At 40.1% G+C, this 2314-nt stretch overlaps 1 protein-coding gene across 1 annotated transcript in view; it reads left to right on the top strand.

Moving 5' to 3' along the window:
• LOC102214458 (MORC family CW-type zinc finger protein 4) overlaps positions 1–2314 on the top strand; it is a 13088-nt gene that overhangs the window by 8345 nt on the left and 2429 nt on the right. The window contains exons 11-13 of the mRNA XM_005723216.1: positions 329–406; positions 1725–1761; positions 1864–2192. Of these exons, the coding sequence (XP_005723273.1) occupies positions 329–406; positions 1725–1761; positions 1864–2192 (444 nt within the window). The remainder of the gene's footprint in view (positions 1–328; positions 407–1724; positions 1762–1863; positions 2193–2314) is intronic.

Genomic DNA, 2314 nt, shown 5'->3' with positions numbered 1-2314 from the left:
TATTCTGTGGACTAGAGGTCAAGATATTTTAGCCTCTTCAGCATCAGTAGTCACCATTTCCTTTTTTTTTAGTCTGTCTTTAATCGTTTAACTCTGCATGGTCATATTTTAGCGCTCTCTGTGGTTAATAGATCAAGCACGAGCCCTTTCTGAGCCCTGCGTGTCCTTTGCATTCATTTTCTCCCTTGTTTACTTTTTATTTCACTGCTTTTCTTCAAAAAGACAGATATTTCTAATGGCTTGTATGATGCAAAACGTCATTTTCAATTTTCGCCAAAGCCACTGCTGACTGAATTGAAAGTAAGCACAAGTCTCTTTGTCTTTACAGAAGCTGCTCGTCACCAGAGGAAACAGAAGAACACGAGGAGCTGTTAACACCGAGCTATCAGAAAAGCCACAAGAAACTGTAAATTCCCATTTCTTTACCCCTCTGAAACTTTGACTGTGTGTGAAAATTCGTACATGGACGGATATATCGCACTGCAGCTCTTTCTGCATGCCTGCTTGCTCTTGTGGGTTCACATGCCGTTTTGTGGTTTCATGCACTTATTTCCGGCGGTTGTCCATGTGACTCTAAGCGTGTCTGAGAAAAGTTTACTTATGGTATCCTCTAACTGATAAGAATCAATTAGCTCTTTAAACTATGGTTCTATGTTGCTCATCAGTACACAAAACGCTTTAGGTCTGTTATTTAGACACTTAAGCAGACGTCAGCAGAAAGGGTCACATCTAATTTGCTTAAATTTGGCAACTTTTGAACAGAAATCTGTTATATACAAATGTACTAAGATAAACCACAAGGTTATAAACCGCTCACTGACAGCAGTTAGTGAGTGATGCACAGACTAAAGTGACTGTGGTCTGTCCATAGACTGTATGTAAAAGATGGATGTGACTTGAACCTGAAATCTTCCTAATGGATGACAGGGGCGACTACTTATGTAACAAAAAGAAACCTGATGGTCTGTGACAAAAACAAACCTACTGCTTAGTTCCTTAATGAATTTAGTAAACACTTTCCCGATGACTTTACGGTCTCCATACCTAGTTTCAGGTCTTGCTTGTTGCAGCATAATTTTTGTTTTATAACTAAATAACTGAGAACTATTCTGTTGAACTTACACCAAGAAATTCTGATTGTTTTACAGCCCTGGGTATTTGTGTGGCATTTACTTATAGCATTACTCTGGAAAGTTAACATGTTTTTTTTTCGGTGCGCGGTTACTCAAACTTCCTCCAACAGTCCAAAGATATTCTTTGCTAAGTTGATTCTAAATTGGCTGTAGGTGTGAATGGTTGTTCGGGTCTCTGCGTTAGCCCTGCAGACTGACAACCAGTCGAGGGTATATCCCAGCGTTACCAGATACTGATGGTTTCCAGCCCAAAGCCTATTTAAAACCACCACTATACTCACAAAGCTGCCCAAGATATTGTTTTACGTTTAGTTTTAATCACCGCTGCACGGCATCGTATTCAGAAAATCCAGTGCCCGCAGGAGTCACACAAAAACAATCCTTAAATCAACAAATAACAGCGAAGTCTTACAGACAGCTTGATTCATCATGTCTGATTAGGGCTCAGATTTACTAAGCAGAATAACTTGTGTGCGCAATCCCCGAATAGCCTTCATAGGTTCAGTTAGTTAGTTAGCTCCAGCAGAGACAATTATATTTACTGACGATAAACCAGAGCATAACGTGATTATCCGTGTTTTTATCTTGCAGAGAGTACTCCAGAGGCACAAAGCGAAAATCATTAGAGGTATGTAAATTTGTTTGTTTCTTATCTTTGTTGTGTTTTTCTCACCGACAGTAAAGGTCCCGTACTGTATCTCACAGGTGCGTTCTGCTGTTTTCATTGCAGGTGTCTGAGGTAGAGGAACAAGTGTCTAAACATCAAATAGTCTTACGGAGTTCATCTAAGCCCACCAAAGTGGAAAACGCAGATGAACTCACAGATCTAAATGACACTTTCGCGAATGACGATGCGGAGTCAGAGTCGGACACGGACACGCAAACGCAGGAGGAGGCCGCTGGAAGAGACACGGTCACTAAAAAGAAGAATGAAATTGCAAAAGGAGCGTCGCCCAAGGAAAATGAGATAAGTGACAAGAGGCTTCAGGATGAAGAGAGCGACAAAACGGAAAACGCAGACATGGAGACAGAAGAGGAGGAGCACTTAGAAACTTTAAGGTGGGGAAAGATTGAATAAAATAAAAAAGAGAATCTAATTCCAGTCTAATCCAAGTGTATTGATGCAAACTTGTGCTTTAGATAATGGTTGGATATAGTGTAGTAACTAATTTATATATATA

This window comes from Pundamilia nyererei, unplaced genomic scaffold (assembly GCF_000239375.1).
Source record: "Pundamilia nyererei isolate P.nyererei 1_Seehausen unplaced genomic scaffold, PunNye1.0 scaffold00008, whole genome shotgun sequence".
NCBI classification, from domain to species: Eukaryota; Metazoa; Chordata; class Actinopteri; order Cichliformes; family Cichlidae; genus Pundamilia; species Pundamilia nyererei.
Note: the sequence above shows the minus strand (reverse complement) of the source record. Positions and strands in the feature narration are given on the sequence as shown.